The sequence below is a fragment of the Nyctibius grandis genome, chromosome 8 (assembly GCF_013368605.1).
Source record: "Nyctibius grandis isolate bNycGra1 chromosome 8, bNycGra1.pri, whole genome shotgun sequence".
In the NCBI taxonomy this organism is placed as follows: domain Eukaryota; kingdom Metazoa; phylum Chordata; class Aves; order Nyctibiiformes; family Nyctibiidae; genus Nyctibius; species Nyctibius grandis.
In genome coordinates, this window is record NC_090665.1 from 12,607,458 (window position 1) to 12,626,178 (window position 18,721).

At 49.6% G+C, this 18,721-nt stretch overlaps 1 protein-coding gene across 1 annotated transcript in view; it reads right to left on the reverse strand.

Annotated features, from left to right (window-relative positions):
- P3H2 (prolyl 3-hydroxylase 2) overlaps positions 1-18,473 on the reverse strand; it is a 76,102-nt gene extending 57,629 nt beyond the window's left edge. The window contains exon 1 of the mRNA XM_068406186.1: positions 17,562-18,473. Coding sequence (XP_068262287.1) covers positions 17,562-18,041 — 480 coding nt within the window. The 5' untranslated portion in view covers positions 18,042-18,473. The remainder of the gene's footprint in view (positions 1-17,561) is intronic.
- Positions 18,474-18,721: the final 248 nt, after the last annotated feature.

An 18,721-nucleotide genomic window follows, 5' to 3' on the forward strand; every position in this document is an offset into this window, starting at 1 on the left:
GAAGAAATTCTAAGCATCTACTAGAAAGGTTTTAAGTTACTCAAAAGCCTTACTGATAGGATTTCAGAGCCAGCTACTCTATTCGGACACTAATGTGCAAGCGAACACGTCTTTCAAAACCACATGTGGACAGGCTATTCATACTCGCAGTCTTGTTCCCTACCATTCATAAGTGGGAGTGTGAAGCAGCAGGGCAAATCAAATAAATGACTTCATTCCTCCAGGGATATGAGCAAACACGAACAAAGAAGCAAACATTTAAAAATTCACGATGCCATATTTTTGCCAAGTTTTCTTCCAGTGGGGAACTCTGAAGGATTCAAGGAATACAATTGCTATCTTCTTTTCCTAAAGCTCTGCGCTTGCGTGTACGCACGAGCAAGCTCTGAAATCTCCCAGATCCACAAGGCTCCCTGCCCAGCTCTGTGGAAGACATCACAGAGCAGTTTAATGTACTAACACTTCTGTAACTGGATACAAAGAGCTATGTCTCAGGTAAAGCAGAGTCTGGGGTACTGCATCACATGCCAGGTAAGTGTATCCCTTTTGCTAAAGCAAAGGCCGAAAGCTCCTGGAAATCCTCACTTTGTAGTAGAAAGGGTGTTTATGAACAAGCTAAGATGCTCCCAGTTGCTAACCTGGGAGTCATCAAAAGACCAATCATCAGCTCTGTCGAGCTGCGAATTTTCTTCTGTAACAATACATGTAACTGTAGTTCAGAAAAGAAATGTGTCTATGCTTGCTGCTGGAGACCAATGCCCTACAAAAGGAAGGTTATATTATAAATATGAAATCTTCTAGCAGGATCTAGACAAAAAAAAATTACCAATTTTTGGACCTGTTTCAGTGATGGGAAACCCTGACACACACTACCTGAGAGCAACCCTGGATAAACCTCTCCAGCTCTCTGGCCTGGAGGACCTGTCCCTCCTGAAGGAAGGACCAAATCCCCTGTGACAGCTCTGGCTTTGCTGAACACCTGGCACAAGGCTTTACGGGGGTGGAAGCAAAGCTACACAGCCTTCAAAACCGTGACATAGACAAGATACCTGACAAGTTAAAAGACACGAACGACAGCCGTTTGCTTTGTGCGGGGTCAAGACCCCGCGAGATATTACCACCAGCTCCTTTCCCATCCGCAGCAGAGCCTGCCTGGCTGCTTTGGTTCCAGCACGAGTTTTTGCCTCAGTTTTCTGCAAAAAGAAGTTCAAATCCAACCTTTTTGCAAGTTCCTCCTTTCAAAGCAAATCAAACCCATCACTACTCATCCTCCTCAAAACTTGCTACAGGTGAGTGCCCCGCAACACGACAGCATCCCCATGACCTCCTCCTCCGGTTTGGCACAGGAATCTGCCAAGCACGTTTGATGCTGTGACTCATTTCCCCTGACTCCCTGCCGTTTCTGTTCCTTGTCTCACTTTTCTCACATTTCTCTTTTGACTTTCCCATGGGAGGAAGACAAACTGAAACATGCTCCAGACCTGAAATTACAGTTCTCTCCATGGATTTGACATTAAGCAGAATACCAACTTTCCAAAAATCTCTCAATGGATGCTGAAATAATTATTTTTCCAGCAGTGATTTTTTTTTCCCCTTAAAGCAAAGCAATATAAAAAACAGATAAAATCTTGCTGAAAAGGGAGAGACACTCTCAGCAACTCTCCTCAAACAGCACAGATGCACAGAGGACAAGCTGTCAGCCCTGCTCAGCCCCACGGCTGGTTGGGCTATGGAGATGGGTCTGACTCTCCTCGCACTAGCTTGTGCTGATAGTAGAGGTTTTGCTGATGAGGTTCAGCAGAAAGAAATACAGAGGTGTGCAGAGCAGATTCCCAGGGGAATTTGTGGTGTGATGATGGGGTGGGATTTATGACACAGTGTGGTGATCTGACAGAAGGATGGGATTGGGTTCAAGACATTAAAGACCCCAGCTTCACCTTTCATCCTCGGCCAGATGCATCCTCCTCTGTGAAACGAAAGCTGTTGCCCCTGGACAAGGCAGTTGGCTTTCCAGATTCAGTCCAGGTCCCAACTAGAAAGTGTTTGTAACCCAGGAACCACTCAAAAAAAATCCCTTGGGTCACATTTCCTACAGTGATCCTATCAGGCTTTAAAGGCCCAAAACAAGGAGAACCATTATTCTGCAGCCTGGTAATAATTTAGGACTCCCACTCATCTGAGATGCTCCATTTCCCCCAGATCTCAGGGATGTCATCAGGTTTTTGAGGGCCCTTTAAACAGCAGCAGCAGCAGCAGCAGCTCAAGGAAAAACATCTGGAATAAAATATACTGAAGGTCCCGAAGTGAAAAAGATCTCTGCAAAGGTAATAAGGAACACATAACCACAAATGTTTGCTGTACGGACTCCTGTGCTGCTGAAACACGGAGACAGGACTGCTCCCTGTGAAGGAGCTTTAACGAAGGGTCATGTCTGAAGCTGACTTGTCCTGGGCCCGCATGGCTGTCATCTGTCTCCTCTTTCATATGTAGGACAGTTGTGACTGTTCATACTGCTGTATGACTGGTTTCCACTGAGAGGACAGTTAGCTCATGCTCTGCTAATAAGCCAGGCAGCACTATTGACTCTGAGCAAACCGCTTCCATAATTGGGCTTTTCTCTTGCAGCACAGGACATCTTTAATTAATCTGCTACTGTTTATGCATGCTATTCCCAACGGAGCTCACTCACAGCATGCAGACATCATGCAGCGCGTCTGACGCTCTCCAAACATGTGACGTCAGTTACGTCTTACAATGCCGAGTGCCTGGTGTGTAATTACTGCACATCAAACTCCTTCCACAGATGGGCAAACCAGGGCACGGAGTGCTGGGCTGGACCAAACCCAGCCATTTCTGTCCTGCCTCACGAACTGTTGCTGGTGGGCACAGCAGCACTTGTCTGGGTCACACGCTCCCAAATAAAACACAGTTGGGACCATCAGGTAGTTGCTACGTATAAGCATGAGGTCTGCCAGACCACAGGTGAGCACTGTGCAGAACGAAAACCCAACACACTGGATTCAAAATACATGGTTGAAAGCACAATGCAGTTGCTGTGCTTCAGTAAGTCATCAGGCATCAACCCGAACCATTAGAACTGATGTAGCTAAGTCCACAGCAAGTATAGGTACCAACTCGGCTAACTCTTTTTCTTTCTGCATAAGCTAAGTCACACTCTCTTCCATTTATACTAACAACCTCCAGCTCAGTGCTTTCAAATTAAAGGACAGATACACCTATGCCATTACACAGTATAAAACAGTAAGTTTTATTGCTAATATCACCAGATTTCAAATCCAGACACCTGTGAGGAAACTCTGCTAAATCCATCACCAACTTACAGTGCAGTCTGGCAGTCAGAGCAGTTGTCCTCAGGATGGACTAAGAACAAAGTGTGCATCTCTGGAGGCTCCAAACCCTGCTATTTTCAGCAGCATTTGGTGCATACCTCTGCCTGAAATTCCCTAGCACTGACGTCCTTCTCTTGTCACCCGTCACTGGCGGGATAAAGTCTCTGCTTGCACTGAGCAGCATCCTGGCTCTGAAACAGGAGATAGCTGAGCATTGCTTTATGACTCCTAATGCTAAGTAAAAGCAGACCTAGTTCTCCATGCTCAGGACTGCTAAAGCACTAAGTGTATATAAGAGCAGAGGGCAAAGCTTGCTGGCACATAAAAGGGAGAATATAGCACAGCCCAAATCTACTGCAGTTTTGCAAAAGGATTCTACAAGGATAATCTCCAAAAGGCCTGATGGCCCCCCTGGCACATAGGAAACACTATGAAAAGAGAAGCAGCTTCTCCCTTCCTTGTTTTTCTCCAAACTCTACCTTTCCTACCCCAAGCCCCAAGAGCAAACAGAGCAAAATTAACCATGGTTGAGAGCTCAGCTGTCTGGGCCTAGCTCTCCTCCCTCAATAGTAGAGGATAACCTCCAAACTTGATATTAAGTAACTTAAATTTAACATGGACAGTGAAGTGGTTCATATAATGCACTATTGACCCAGCTGTGCCATGGCACCTAGAAGCACTGATAGCTACACCAGCGTACTGCTTCACATGGCACAGTAATCCTGATCACTTCCCAAAAACACTTCTTTCTAGGCTTGAGTACATTCTTACCCCAGTGAAATAATCCCTTACTCACAGGGCCAAGCGTTGCTGGCCCTTACACCTGAGCAGTCCCTCCCGTCCCAGGTGTGCAGCACAGGCAAACATCAGTAGGGCTTTCCTGTTCATCACCCCAGCTCCACGCATATCTGCGTTCGTGAGGAGAGCCTATGATGCACACCTAGAGCATGCAAGAGCACCACTATCAGTCCTACTTAGCAGGACTTTGCCATTCAGCACAGGCTGGCTGCAATACCAAAGCAACCCCAAAGAGCAGCACAGAAGATCCCTAAGGACTTGGAGACCTTTCTGAGCACAGCTTCACCGTCTGACTCCACTGACAATTCCATGTGGGAGCTGAACTGTAACACCCGCCGCATAAAATAACAGCAAAGGAACAAGAACGTAAACAATAAGCCTGAAGCATACAAACCTTTATTTCTCAAAAGCATCGTGAAGGACAGTATGGTTTCTACATTGCGTTTTCCAAGATAACTGAGCACACTGGTTACTGGCAGGTCAGTGACAGCTTTAAGTGCTGTAACTTTCAAAGAAAAAGTCCAGACAAACGATTATTCAGGTCTCTCCACCTGGTTTGGTTTGATTCAAGAAACATTAGAGGCTAAAAATGGTTTATTTAGGAGTCTATAATCTAGCTAGACTTCACAGCAAGGATCCAAAAATAAATTTGGAAAACAGAAGTGTGCTGATGAAAATAACAGCGATTTGGAGTTAAAAGCACTGCTGTGGGGAGCCTTGTGCTACAGCGTAAAAGTCATCTTCCAGGGACTGTTTTGTTGAACATCTAAAACCCAAATAGTAATCAGGCTGGAATGAGTCCCCCAAGATGGGGAAACCTCTTTTGTTTAGCTCAGACATGAGCTTGGGAACATTCAAAGCATCGTGGAATAGTTCAACTCCCAGAGCTCCGGCTGTCACACTGAAGAGTCCAGCTGCCAAAACTGAAACTCTCCTGCACATCCCAGGCAGCCGGGGACCTACAAGCCTCACACTGCCTTGCAGAGCTGCCTGCCCCAGGCACCTCCTCTCACACTGCTCACTGCAGCCTTCCCATCATCCAGGCTTGAACTACCCACTCGGGCGCTGGGGAATAGCCAGGCACTGATGTCGCATGTTGTGCCCTAGTTACACCCAAGTCATTGAGGCTACTGGAATGAGACCCTAATCCAGCATTAAAGCACTGAGTATATACAGGATCTGCCCCTTTACAAGGTGGGGAGTCAGGTCTAAGGATGCTCAGGTCACAGCGAGAAAGATTCAGCCAGTTTGGGTAGTAGAGAGCAAACCCGAGCAGCAGGAAGGACAGCTGGGAAAGCACAACACACAGAAGCAGAAGCGACAGAAGAGTGCAAGGATCGTGCTGATGGGAGCCAGGGGTGCAACACCTACAGCTCCTCCATGCAGGCAATCATGCTGTGTGAAGCCTGCCTGAGCCAGGCTTCAGCTGTAACCCAACTGAAGGCTACAGGCCAGGCATGGACGTTACCCGGGGATGGAGCTCTGTGGCAAACAGGGTTAGCTGCCTAGAGCTGAGTAACTGCCCAGTGGATGCACATGTGGATAAAACAGGGCACTGTTGGTCTGCCACAGCACAGGGGACTGCAGGATGCACGGGCAGCTCAGACACAGAATTGGGGGAAGCAAACCTGTATGGGCACTGCTGGAGCTGACAGTCTGATGTAAAGAGGGGTGGGAGCCCGAGGACGTCCTTTGCATCCTTACAACACACAGAACATGCTCACAGAGAGCTACCAGAAGCTTGCAGCACAGCCTGGGCTGTACAGAGGGGCCATGCAGTTGACAGCTGCTGAGTGGACAAACCCTGCTCCCTAAAGTGGTGCACTGCTGTTTTATTTGCTATTTGCTTGCCTTATAAAAGATCCAGTCTGAAATCAAGTTTTATTAGCAGCATCCTCATGAGCCACAGTGGCTGGCTGGAGGAAGAGACAAACTCAAACGGGCGGTCACAGCCAGCGAGTCTATGACTGACCCCGGAGAAGCAGCAGAGCCACCAGCATCTGAACACCAGGATGCAACGCTTATGTTAAAGGAAATGGAGTGAGGCTGCCATCCCAGGCATGAGGGGAACTACCAGCTGCCAAAAGACATTAGTATTTAAAGCAAAGGGAACAGAAGTGACCAAATATGAGAGCAATTCAACTCTTGCCATGCTGTCCACTCGAGGAAGCTGTGCTTGCTGTCAGGTTCCCTGGTCCACACCCACACCAGTGATGCTGGCACTGGGGGCTGTATTTTGGCCCATTCATCCCCCAGCTTGGCCCATTTGGAGACATCCTGAGGGGACTTAACCCCTTCTGCACCACACTGACCAGCCTCTCGGCTGCACAGAGGCATGTGAAATGGGTACCCTGTGCCTGCCCCAGGGGTGGGAGTGCTGGAGCAGTCCCTGTGAGGTGGCAGACCAGCCTCCCCAGCAGCCCACAACGGGGATTCACAGTCACTGCAGCACCCCGAAGTGCCTACGCACAGCGTGCTGACTCTGCACCACGGTAATTCATAGCACAAGAAGCACCAGCACCACTCGCTCAGGCTGCAGCAAGCCCTGCCCCAACCTCCGGCTCTCACGAGGGATCAGCAGGACTCGGGAACACCACCAAGCAATAAAAGCCTTTCCCAAAAGCGATGCGACTCCCCTCTAAACAAACAGCCTTCCCTCACCCACCTATGGAGATCAGTGCATCTCACAACTCTTGTCTAAGAGCCTGCAAACACTTCCCTGGGATCAGCACTGCCCACATGTGAGACAGCTTCTGTCTGTTCTCAGCCCCTGCAACACAGAGACCAGCAGTCCTGGCAGGTAGGATGCTTTGCAACGCACCTGAAAGGGACATGGGTGAGGTGAACTCTCTGAAAATGATGTTTTTTAACTAATTCTAGCTTCCTTAAAATAGAATGAGGTTTGAGTCCTTAAAAAAAAAAAAAGCAATCCCTTGTCACCTACCTACACATATCCAAGAGTCCTTTTGCCATTTCTATCCCTAGAAAGACTCTCAAGAACAAAATGAAATGTTCTGTTCAATGAAGCATCTCAGGGATACCAGCGCATAAAAAAAAAAATCCACTTATTACACAGCTCTGTAAGTAAGAAAAATGGGGATAAGACACGATGCTCTTTCCTCCCCGTCACTCAGGTGTTTTGCCCAGTCACAGATCCTTTGGATGAGGCTGCCAGCCCTGGACGGTGAAGTGTTTTCCAGCAGCATTGCAGTGCAATGTACCGCAAGTCAGTCCTCTTCCTTTCAGACTATTTCAATGAAACTTTGCAGTTTCTCATCTGCTTCCAAAGAGACAGAGTAACTCAGGACAGAGATGCCCCAGAATATATATAAGCCTTAGGACAGGCAGTGCCTTGGCAAAAATCACTTTAAAAACAGCTTTCTAAGCAAGGGAACCAACAGACTCCGCTTCAGCCCCTGGGCAGTCACAGTAACACCTTCAGCAAATATTTTGAAGGTTCTTTTCCAAGCTCTTTCTCTCTGTACCACACTGATCTTTTCTGGGAAGGGATATGGCTGGCTCCATCTTCAAAAGAAGTTGCACCCACAGCCCTGGGCTATGAACTTCAGCACATCTCCCCATCATACCCTCGGGAGTACAGCCCCAACCCCAAAGAGCTGTGGGTTTAGGCAGTGCCCTACATGCAATACTCACGTGCAGGATTTGCCCACCCTTTGTTTTTGCAGCAAAGCTGCAGGCAGAAGGTTCTCCAGATTCAAGTGCTCCTGCCTCCAACCTTGACAGGACACAGCACAGTCTCAGGCTCGTCTTTCTGCAGGGACAAGACGTGAGATCAAGGCCACCACTGCAGCTGGTTTGGAAAAATCATGGTGAATTTTTTTCTGAGTTTTTTTTTTGTTTAAATTCCATTGTAAAATCCCCGTGTGCTGGGAGAGAGAGGAGCATATGCAAGACCCAGGGTGGCTTTGCACCGAAGAGGAGCAGAGGACCTGGCAAAGTGTCTCCACGCAAAGGAAGGAGTGATGCCACTTGGCAAGGCAGCAAGCAAAGGTTTGGCTCTGCCAGGGCAGAAACCCACCACCCTTGTGCACATCAGTGAACAGCCATGTTCGCATCAATTGCCATTTATTGCAGCCACAGATATTCCCAATGGCCATACTGTGTCCAACGCTACTTATACCAGCTATACGCTGTGGTACCCACACTCACAACGCTACAGGTAGCTCGAGCACGTGTGTACCGGAGGGCAACTGCACACAGCGCGGTATCGCCCTGAACAAACACGGTGATGGGAGAGAGGCAGCAGAACACCTCGCGCTGCTCCCTGGAGCCAACAGCATCCCCAAAACATGCTTCTGATCTGATACCAGATTATAACTCCATACCCTAAGGATGCAATTTGCTATCGTGGAAACTAGATTTTTTTAAAGGCACAAACGTGAGTTTGGCTTTGGACCTAAATCTCAGTTTTCGAGCACTGAACGCATCTCCCGTAGGAGCCCCTGTCATTCAGCACGTTCAGGGAAACCATTCACTGCACAAATCTGATGTTAGTGCCTTGGTGTGAAACTCTTGGGACAGAGGTACATTTTTGTGGTGCAGACAGTCCATTTTTGACAACCTCACTTCATTTTCTTATCCTTCAAGGATTTTCTGCCACCTCCTAGATGTTCCCCCCACCCTTAAGAAAACCTTTAGTGCTACAAAGACAGAAATTCCTCCTGCCTGTGGCTACTCCACATTTAAAACCTCCCAGCTTCCCTGCACCCCTGGTGCTAATGACATTCTCCCAAGCAGCCTGACTGCAAACGCTGCCTGACCTGAGAACCAGCATCACCAGCAGCTGCCACCAGACCACCTCTCAATGGCCAGCCTGTCACCTCCGCGCTGCGAGGGGATGCGTTCCTTGGCACAACAGCGTGGTCAGCGTGCTGTCCTGCACCCTGTCTGCTTCCCATCTCAGCATGAGCACAGACTCAGCCTTTCATCCAATCCTGAAAGAACGTGTTTTTCTCCTCTTTTTTTTTTTTTTTTTTTTTTTAAGTGAACAAGAAGCTACAAGTGAGTATTTGGCCTCCACAACCGATGGGCTGCAGCCAAACTCTGCCATATGTTCCAGCTAATACATGTGGGCTTTGCTTCCCATCCAAGAAAGGAAAAAAGGACATTTATGAGCTGGGATGCAGCAGGAGCATGTGGGAAGGAAGGGGTGGGGAGAAGATGCTATTTTTGTTGCTATAATTATTTGATGGCCAAATCCCTGACCCCTGACGTCAGCTCTGGAGGGTCTGTTTAACTGACCAGTTGTCATGGGAAGGAGAAGGTTGGGAGGTACAGGCTGATGAGCAACAGCTCTTTGCTGCCTGAACCCACCCACAGGCAGACCCCCTGCCTTCGTTAGTCATCACCAGCTCATGGCCAAGAAATAAAACTGTCAATACCTTATTGCCGATACACTGGCTGGAAACAAAAGCATCCAGGGAACTTTGCGCCCTCCCGCCTGCCATCGGTTACTATTAAAAAGCACAGGCCAAATCCTGATCTCAGTTTCCTCAGTGTAAAGGCAGAGAAACTCCACGGCCCTCAGCTGGTTACTCCGGGTTCACATCAATTTATCCAAACTCAGCCTGGCCTCGGTCCAGACTACACACATGGAAATATGCCATGCAGAGTACAGGGGTCCCTACACCTCGGGAACAAACCCAATCACAATGACTAATTCATACCACCTCCAAAGGAAAAAATTAAGGCAAATAACCCCTGAATCCCCTGCTCCAGATGTCAAGCACTGCCTTGAGCCCAGAGTCCTGCTAGCGAGGCTCCTGCAACGCTCAGGAGGTTGGCAGCAGACAGCTCAGTTACTGACATGATGGTTTCTCATTACTGCCCACACCATCCACGATGAAATCACCAGTTGTACGAGGAAATGGGAATAATCCTTGTTGAAACCTCAGGCACAGCTAGTGAGTACTGGGCATAAGTTTGCTTAGCAGGGCTAAATTGCATTGCTCATTCACATGCAGTTCATTATCAGCTGCCATTAGTTATTTCGGTGGCCAAGGACAACAGAAGGACTCAGCAGAAGCCAGAGCAGAGCTTGCTAGGACGTATGGATGAGATTTAACAGGCAGCACAAAAAGCCATTTAACAAATCCCAGCGCAACGCGGCACATGGACGGGGCAGTGCAGCAGCAAGGCCCTGCCAAGGAGCAGCCGGCGGAGGGAACTGTCATGAGATCAGGGACGAGCAAGGTGCAAAAATCCACAGGAAACTAAGGAGATTAAAAAAAATGGGAAGGGGCAGGTTCCTGGGTTACGGCACAGCAGTAGGAGTCTGTTCTCCAAAGCCAGTGGGCTCTCCTGAGCTGTCGGTGCCCTGTTTTTCCCCGAGTTGGGATGTTAACCTAGCTCATGTGTTGGGATGCCTTTAGAACAAGACCTCAAAAGATCTAGTGAAACTGTGTGAGTCACACCACTGTCTTCTCCATCATCGAAGCCACGGTACCAGGGATTGCCAAGAAATAAGGAGGAATCTAGGCTTACCTTTTTTCTCCAAAAGACAGAAAAATTTTGCAGGCTGGGACCTGCTGCCAGTGTATTTTGGAGCCCTGGCATGACTGTATAGCTATGAGGTGAGAAAGAGGAACTTGGCAAAACAGAAAAGTAGCCCTGGCCATAAAAAATAGCTGATTACTAGTCTCTATGAAATGAGCTTAGTGGGTCTAAGACCAGTTTGTGCTAACTGGTTGTGTCCTGATTCGCAGCGGTGCTGAGCAGGGTTGTGCTAATTTACTATCAGCTGCAATTATGTGGAAATCTGCAAACATCATAGTTTTGCTTCTGGATTTGGATTAAAAAAAAAAAAAACCAACAAACAACAAACAAAACAAACAGCACAAAGTCACTACAACCATCTAGTTTAACTTTTAGTACAGCACAGCCCAGAGTCAAGTCTGAAAAGTCAAGACTGAGTCTCCCATGAAGACAGCGAGGGAATCCAGTGTGGCTCTTGGTACACTGATCCAGTTGCTAGCTCACCTTCACCACGAAAACAGGTGCCTGTCTTACAGTCTGCATTTGCTAGCGTCAGTGTTGAACCACTGGGTCACCTCTTTCCCTCTCTGATAAATACTTCCAACCCAAAATGAAACATTTCAGAAACACTTCATTTGAAGTGGTCAGCAAGAACAGGGGCAGGGGCAGTTGGGTCAGTGACTAAATATCCTCCCAGGACACTGACCCAACCAACGAGACTCAGAGTTTTCCATCCCATAAAGTGAGTTTATTTTTGTCTACATAATTTTAACTTTCTGAGCACTAACATTTACCCTCTGGTGAGGACTAGGAATGGTCTCTCAGAAAATCTAAACAAAGAGACGTTCCAAGAGATTACTTCTGGGATCTATTTATTTATCCAGTATCTGAGTAATACCAATTCTCAAGAGTAAAGATAAATAAACACTGCTAATAGTAATAATCCAAATAATAATGATTATCTGACAGTTCTACTATAGGTCTTTGTCTGGCATGTGTCATATAAATCCTACGAAAACAAGACCAAGTGACCAGGCGGACCACGCAGGACAGGTGGTGGCTGTGGTGAGAAATAGCCTCAGTAGGATGCTCCCACAAAGACTTTTAAGTAGCGGGGCTTTGCACATTATTCTGCGTCACTACCCATGAGACGCTCTAAGTGAAATCACCACCTTTCCCCCAAAGGCTGCAGTTCACCCCAGGACAGGACACTATTATCTGCTTAACTCTACGCAGCGTTGCAGCATGAAGGGAAATGGAACAAAACGTTTATGGAAAATACCAGCCCTTGAGTGAAACAAACCAAATTCCCACAGCAACTACATTGGTGTGAATCCAGAGTTACTCCGTGATCCCTAGGTAGGTAATCCAGATGTCTGTCAAGGAGACAAAAGACTCTGGCCCAGTGCAACAGTACAGAGATGGGCAGCAGCGAATAGTTACTCGAGGTGGAAAGAATTCGTCAGAGATGACTTAACAACCACCCCGAGGCTTGCTACAGGCGCTCAGAGACAGATACCCAAGCATGGCTGGTGGTAAGGCTCGTGTAAGCACTGGCAGAAGGCAGAACGATCAACCAGGAGTGGTTTTACACACACAAGTCTCCTCAGGCGCTCAGAGACAGATACCCAAGCATGGCTGGTGGTAAGGCTCGTGTAAGCACTGGCAGAAGGCAGAACGATCAACCAGGAGTGGTTTTACACACACAAGTCTCCTCAGGCGCTCAGAGACAGATACCCAAGCATGGCTGGTGGTAAGGCTCGTGTAAGCACTGGCAGAAGGCAGAACGATCAACCAGGAGTGGTTTTACACACACAAGTCTCCTCCCTTGAGTCTGGATTCCCATAAATAGGGAGCTTTCAAAGGCAGAACTGGAGTAGGGCAATAATCTGTATCGCAAAAGTTTCTGAAGTTTGGGCTCCCACTCTGTTTTCTTTATTTCCTCCTATGGTCTTTCATCAAGTCATTATCATGTCTGTATTGGATTTGAGAAGTCTTGGTGGCGTGGGTGGGCAGGAGAGCATGGTGCAACCCAAGGACAGGCTCCCAGCAGAGCCTCCAGCACTGCCCCATCAGCTGCAGCGTGGAAGACCCGGCAGAGAAGATAACAGTGCAACGTCAAAGTTCTCCCCAAACAAGACCACTAGAAAGATTAAGCTGCTTGTATAAAGTTTGTGTGAGACGAAAAAGATTTTTTTAAAAAGAAACAGCTTTAAATAACAAACAAACAGCCTCTCCTACAACACAGAAAACCTAAACATTATTGGTTTATGCTTACAACACATGAAATCATGATGATAACAGAACTGAAGCACATCTCAGACATGACAAGGGGGAACTCAAGACAAAGACAGAATAAGCCAGATCTAGTCAGACTCTTTCACCTTTTGCTCCACCTACAATCTTACATTACTACGAGAGGAGCAATGCCCATGTGCTGGAGACTTGCTTTATCTATTGTTTTAAACCCAAGCACAGACTAAAAGGCTTTTCCTCATCTAGATCCAAGGCTGGTGGTTACAGACCACATACTTACGATTTCTGCTGTGCTTCACCAATGTGCAAAGGGGCATGCAGGCAAGAGGCAAGATGAGACCATTGCGAGTCAGCATTTACAAAATGGGAGCAAGTGCTCAGTAACAGCACACCAATATAGAGAGAAAATGAGAATGGGCTATAGCGATCCACCCAGCAAACAGGCCAGGGGATGCTGTGGCTGGGAACAAGATGAGATGAGGTAAGAGACCTCGAGGGAAGGGTTAGTAGGGTAGAGGAGAAGCAAGACTTGGTTTTGTAATTGATACAGTGATCAACTTTTCCAGGTTACTTGTTATTTTTGGACCAAGCTGACTTGCAGGAGTCAGCATGGGGACTGGAAGCAATGCTCTGTCACAGGGTTCATGGCAGACCGTTCGCAGCAAGCTCCAACATGGCTACTGAGTCAGCAGCTCACGGCCAGCAAACGCTCTCACCGTGTACATCGTTTCCTCCTTCCCCACTCACTCTCAGAGCTAGAAAATCCCCCAAAAGAGGGGGTTAGAAATATCATGGCCTGCAGGCTAGGTTTTAACAGAAACAAGATGACTAAGGCAGCAAAGCGAGGAGGACGTGATTAATAAAACATTTAAGAGGGCAAAGAGTTTCCCCCCACACCCACCTGCCAAGCCGAGACGGTATTTCACTGGCAAAGACCAAGCAGCCAGCACGCAGCAGAGAGCCACCAGCATAAGGCAAACTGCCCTTCTGTCCATGGGACATGACATCAGAAACCCACTGAAGGACCTTTTCTCTGTGGGCTGGAGAGCCCACTACATGCACTACAAGAGTTAAATCCCACGTTCTCATCGCCTTCTCTGTTTCTATATCTTCTCAAAACCCATCCTACTCTAACTGCCTCAGCTAGCTGTACCAAGTGTATTTCTAAGTTACCCAAAAACATCAGCTATCCTAGGAAAAGGAGGAATCTTCCTACTTATAATACGTATTTGGAAGCTGCAAAAAAGACTTGCAAGCACATTTGGACTTGGGCTGCTTGTTCAAAGTAATTTGTCTACAGTCTCCGTAGAGACTGCAATCAACCTCAGAGACCTGGTGTAGAGCCCGAAGTCCACAGAAACCTTCAGCTGAATCCACAAGCTGTCCCAGTCCTGCAGTGCACCACAGTCTCCCCTCACATCATGCTAGAGTTACCAAAAACATTCAGATCACATCTGGGAAACAGAACAGTGGTCTTCAGAAGACCACTGTTTCTATTTCAGAAAAGTACAGAGAAAAAAGCAAAACTAGGAAATAATTTACAGAAGTGATAGGATGCCACGTATTTAGAAGCTGATGGGACATGTTCTTATAGAGGAATACCATTGGAATTTCACCTAACCACATTACCACCTCCCTGCCCCTTTACAGTGCTCCATGCAGGGGTGTCTCGAGCATCCGCTCAGAAATGGGAGCAACACAGCCCAGGGCAGCCACTGCTATGGTCCAGTAGGCAGCAAAGAAAGTCCCAAACCTCCAATTCTAACACTAGTTTTCCACCAGTTTACCGCAGAGACTAATTCAGGTCACCACAACTGGGCTATGCTGTGCTGGCACTTGCTCCGCAGTGAGAGATCAGAGGCAGCGGGAGACCCCAGCCTGCTCCCAGGGCGCACAGGGCGACTCTGCTGCCCCAAAAGCACACACGGTGCTGGCCAGCATTTGGCCTGTGCATTAGTCCAGCAGGACTAAAAGCCTTTGCTTTTCATACCCCACAGGAGTGTTGCAAGGATTAGCTCATGTTTATTCAGCACCATTTTTCAAAGCACTGCACAAGAGCCAAACCCTTCGATTTTTTTAATCTGTTCCTTGCTCTGTCACTCCCTCCTGAAGGGATGTTTCTCCCCTCCTGAGAAACAAACAAGCACGAGGTCAGCGGGAGTGAGAGGTGGGAAGCACATTCCAGGCTGCTCCTCCTCTCTCAAACCACAAATGCCACCAACCCCTGCTGTCTGTCCAGCCCGGCCAGCACCCCACGCAAGTGCCCAGCATCCAGACCTCCCCATGCAGCCTGGGGACGGGCTGGACAGGATACACAGCAGGATGTTTAACCTCATCTCATTTCCTTTTCGGTTTCAAGGAGCAAAACAGGAGGGTCAACCAGCCACCCCTGGAGCTGTGCAGCCTGCCCACGCGCCCATGGCAAGGTAGGGGGGCTCTGCACAAGCCCCGCTTTGCAGCTCCCCTTCTCAAAACGCCGAGCGGATGCTGCAGCCGAGGTCTCCCTGGAGGGTGCGTGTGCCGATGCATCCCAACCCTCAGGGAACATGCCAACACCTTGGCGCTCAGCCTTGGCACACGGGGATGGTTCACATCCATGAGTATGCAAGTGCTAAACATTAGACCTCGTGTTTTGTGCAAGTGCAGGCAAATACGATATGGGGCATTTTCTTCTGCGCACAGACTTGTTGAGCCAGATCAAGAGCAACGCTGGGAACAGAGCTCTGGCGCAGGCAGCAAGGTGAGCAAGGGGACGAAGCACTACAGGTTGCTCTGCGGGACAAAGCTGATCAGAGTGCTGCTCACAAAACCCAAGAGCATCAGGTTAAAGAAAAAGGTATTAATTAAAAACATAAACAGCTCCATTCAAAGAGTACCTTCCCTTGGCTACAGTGCCCAAAACCCAGGCATCCATGCAGATAGCAAGAACATCTGCTACTCCATCCAAGAGCAGCAAAACGAAAGTGTTAGCATGAACACAAAATCTCCAGATGTTGCAGAAGCAACTTAAGATGAGTCACACATAAGGAAAAAAAGACTGTTTTCACAACATTGCTTTGGTAAGTTTACAGTGCATTTGCAAATGAGGAAAATAAAAACCTCAGACGCAGTAGAAGCAGAAATGGAAGAACAGACCATACCCCAAAATCATCTGGATTTTTGTGTATTGATTTTACTGAAATGGGAGACAAAAACTCCATTCTCTAACTTAGAGGAAAGTTTCTCTATGGGTTTGACATGAGCAAACCTTTGCAATTCTGGGAAAGGCTTTGAATTCAAGAGAAGAAATCACTTAATTTTTTTAGCATGACACATTTAGTGTCACTTCCCACAGATGGTGACACTGCATAGAGCATCTGTCAGAGTAAGGACAGCAGGAAAATTCTGCCAGCTTCACTGGGATTGCATACGATCCAAATTACAGTCTCAGTTCACTCCCAGGATTTCTTTCAGGAACTCTATGCAGCCCATGGACACTAGAGTTTAAGCCAATGCAGTTGTAGTCCCTGACTTGTAAAATGACATTAAGGCAATGGCAGAAAAGGCAGTATAGAAAAAGCAACATAGCTACGATTTTCCAAAAGGTTTTAAAATGCAGTAGCTGATGATTTGCTTCCCTGATCTCCTGCTGTGTAGGTACTGCACCACAGGCACTGACACTGCCCAGGACAGATGTTTGATTCTCCAACTAGAAATGGGTTTCAGCAGAATCACCCTCCTGGTGCTCCGCTGTGCAGGTCTTCACCTATCAATCTGCCTGTAGCAACTAAAAGGTTATGAATGTGCTGAAATAAAGCAGAAATCCAGAGGGAAGTGTTCCAGAAATGTTTTAAACATTCAGCTTGGGATGAAAAAAAATTCCCACAGTTTCTGTTCTTACTAGCAATGAACAGGAAGACTTACTACAGGTACCTGGCTTGACAGAGCAGAAGTCTTGAACTAAAAGAAAAATACCATTAACTACCCTAGAGTGCGTTGAGGGTTTTTTCGTTGGTGGTTTTTCTTCTTCTTTTTGACAATGAAGTTCAAAGAATAACACCATTTTCCTCAGGGAAGGTAACAGCTACAAGGCAGAAGTTACTGGGATAAGAGGATGATACTCAGGATGTCAGTGGCTGCTAAATACTGACTGTACAGTGTTATGCAAAGCATTTCATATCACACAACAGGATAAAGACCATCACATCCCAGCAGCAGAGGTTACACACCTCCCAGCTTCACGCACGCTCCCAGCTCCTGGAGCACAGCATCAGTTCAGTTTGTCTGAAAAGGAAACGGCGCTGGCAGAGGGCATCAGGGTGTTACTGAGGGGTTTCTGGGGGCTTTTCTCTACAAACTCTCCACTGAAGGCAGATAACTTGCAGAATGATACTATGTTGCACTAAAAGACAAACAAAAACATCCCTCTCCCAAAACAAAAAACAAACCAGGAAAAGCACAGGTAAGCCAAGGCTGGGCAGAGTCCACGTTGTCACCCAGGGTGCGTGTGTCGGGAACAGGCCATGACCACCGACCGTGGTGAGGATGGAGGGGGGAGGCTTCAGAGAGATGGCGGGGGGGACACCACACCTGGGGTGTTCTGGGAGGATGGAGGAGAGGGTAACCTTTCGGAAGGGGGAGGTTCGGAGGACAGCCCTGCGCGGGGGGGTGGCCGGTGCCTACCTGGATGTAGGCGCGCTGCAGGTAGCTGTAGGGCACCCTGCGCTGGAAGTCGGCACGCACCTCCTCGGCGGCGCGGTGGCGAGAGGCAGCTCCCAGGCGCGGCTCCTCGCAGCTCCGCAGGCAGCCGGCGCGCCGCAGCACCGAGCCGAAAAAGGGCAGGTCACCGCCGGCACCGGGACCCGGTGCCGCCAACCGCACCTGCCCGCGGCAGCGCCGCCGGCACCGCAACCGGGCGGCCCGCAGCTCCCGCCGGCTGCGCAGCGCCCGCTCCAGGCACCGCGCCGCCCCCGCGAAGTCCCCGCCGTAGTACGCCTCCACGCCGCCGGCGTACAGCGCGTCGAAGGGCTCCAGCGGGCCGCCGTCCCCCGCGCACCCGCCGCCCGCCCGGCACGCCGCCGGCAGCAGCAGCGGCAGCAGCAGCAGGGCCCCCCAGGGCTGCCTCCCGGATGCCATGCCCGCCGCACCGGCGGCCCCTGCCATGGGGTCCGAGGGTCCGCGCAATGGGGAGTGGGGGTCCGGGCACCGTGTAGCGGGGCTCCGTGCGATAGGCTCCGGAGGCGGGCTGCAATAGGGGCCGGTGCGGTAGGGTCCGGGGGTCCGCGCACTGGGGTCCGCGCACTGGAGTCCGGCGCGGTGGGGTCCGGGGGGTCCTTGCAACGGGAGCGGGGCACCGTGCAGCGGATGTCGGTGCGATAAGGTCCGGGAGTCCGTGCAACGGGAGCCGGGCACCGTGCAGTGGATCTCGGTGTAGTGGGATCCGGGGGTCCGTGCAGCGGGGCGCGATGCGGCAGAGCCCGGGGGGTCCGTGCAACGGGAGCCGGGCACCGTACAACGGATCTCGGTGCGGCGGGGCCCGGGGGCCGTGCGAGGGGCTCCGCTGCGGCGGTGCCCTAAGCGGTGGCGGGGCCGCGGCGCGGCTCCATGCACGCCCGGCCCTGTGCCGCCCTCCCGCGCCGCCGGCACCTCTTAAAGGCCCCGCGCCGCCGGCCCGCCCCGCCCGCGCCGCCGGCCCGGCCCCGGCCCCCCCCGCACCGAGGTGGTGGCGCGGGATGGGGGGTGCAACCACCGGCCGGGCGCCGCTCGGAGCATCCCCGCTCCCCGGCTCGCCCCGCGGCCGCGGGGATTTTTAAATGACACCGTGAAATTTACATCGCCCCGGG